At 48.1% G+C, this 1,622-nt stretch overlaps 1 protein-coding gene across 1 annotated transcript; it reads right to left on the reverse strand.

The window, feature by feature from the left end:
• Nucleotides 1–520: 520 nt before the first annotated feature.
• Nucleotides 521–783, reverse strand: LOC119254799 (ATP synthase subunit ATP5MPL, mitochondrial-like). The gene has a single exon (XM_037521863.2). It carries the CDS (start codon nt 701–703, stop codon nt 521–523), a length of 183 nt encoding a protein of 60 aa, XP_037377760.1. The 5' UTR covers nt 704–783.
• Between the last annotated feature and the right edge of the window lie 839 nt (nt 784–1,622).

Genomic DNA, 1,622 nt, shown 5'->3' on the forward strand with positions numbered 1-1,622 from the left:
CCTGGTGATTAGTGATGTTGAGCATCTTTTAACGTACCTATTGGACATTTGAATACTTTCTTTGGTGAAATATTTATTTTAAATGTCTATTCAGATCCTTTGCCCATTTTTAAAAATAGATACTGCACTTACATGTGGACCAAATATACATATTTTTTGGACATTAACCCTTTATCAAATATGCAGTTTGCAAATATTTTTTTCCATTCTTTAGGCTACTTTTTCATTGATTTCTTTTGCTGTGCAGAAACTTATTAGTTTGTAGCCCCCCGCTTGTTTAGTTTTTATTTTGTTGCTTATGCTTTTGGTGTCATATCCATAAAATTATTGCCAAGGCCAATGTCAAGAACCTTTCCCCTACATTTTTTTCTAGGAGTTTTATAGCTTCAGGTTTTTTTTTTTTTTTTTTCCCCATTCTCACAGGGACATTTATTCATGTCAAGGAGGAGACAGGGCTGGAAGAGGCCACAGGGACGTCCCACGCTGCCGGCTCCATCGGCCTGGCCCTGCGGCGGGTCGGTCAGTGGTGGCCATGGGCAGGTGCGGGACTCGGACCTTTCAAAGCTTTACTTCTTTTATCAGCACTCCTGATCTTGTAACTGATGATGCTCTTCAGCCCCACTCCTACCCAGATCTCCTGGTAGACCTGGGTATAGTAGGGCTTCATGGGGGTCCAAACATTTTTAATGAGTCTCTGAAACATCTCAGCGCTGACCCCGACCCACCGCTACAGCCGCCCGACCCGACACGCCAACGACTCGGGATGGTTACCGGCTGCGCTAGCTTCAGGTTTTAATCCCTTATTGGCTAGAGATGCTGGACTCTGATTATGTGGAACCAGAGGCCAGGACTTAAAGTTTGGATGTTTCAGGCTGTGCTTTTTAATCAGATGGGGATGCAGACTGTGCCCTGAAGGTGGGCAAGAGCTGTAAGGGGCCATTACCAACAGGTAGACCACTGACTGCTACAGTGCTGTGCAGTCATTGGTCAGGTTCTTTGGTCTGAAGGGGCCTCTAGCTGTATCCCACAGTTAGGTGCGGCTGGAGATTGCCGTCTAGATCAGGTGGGGGAGTCACTATCCCTTTTTCTCATTAAAAGGGATGGTAAGTTATGTTCCATTATAGGACAGGGTCACTGACTAAGCTCTTCGCTTTGACAAGGCTGCAGGCTGTGCCAGACTTCAGGCAAGGCTCTATAGGCTGGGCTCCACTGCTGGGCGGAGCATAGGCTGGGCATCCACGACTGGCTGAGTTTCAAGGCAACTCAGGTTAAGGCTCCTGGGTGATGCAGGCTAGAAGTTACACTCAACAGTTGGTCAGACTGCTGATTTGATGTCTTGCCCAAGCACGGCTGCAGGATGGGCACTGTGTTTGCCAGAAACTGGTCAGGTGTCCTCGCCTTGCGGGACTGGAGACTTTGCTTTGCAGCTTGGTGGGGCTGTGAAAAATTTGCCTCCCTGCTTAAGGCAATCTTAGGTATGACTTCTTGGCTAGTGACACAGATCAGGCAGCACCACCCATGAACTCTCTGGCCAGCGAAGGGCTGAACTGTGGATGGACAGAGCTTCTGACTCCATTGTCTGTGTTAGAGCCACTGCAAGCCCGACTCTAGGACCAGCGAGC

This window comes from Talpa occidentalis, unplaced genomic scaffold (genome assembly GCF_014898055.3).
Source record: "Talpa occidentalis isolate TD23 unplaced genomic scaffold, MPIMG_talOcc4v2.1 talOcc4.3, whole genome shotgun sequence".
Classification (NCBI taxonomy): Eukaryota; Metazoa; Chordata; class Mammalia; order Eulipotyphla; family Talpidae; genus Talpa; species Talpa occidentalis.

Coding starts and splice junctions, on each gene's coding strand:
- LOC119254799 (XM_037521863.2), bottom strand. CDS start 703: ATGTTTCAGAGACTCATTAAAAATGTTTGGACCCCCATGAAGCCCTAC.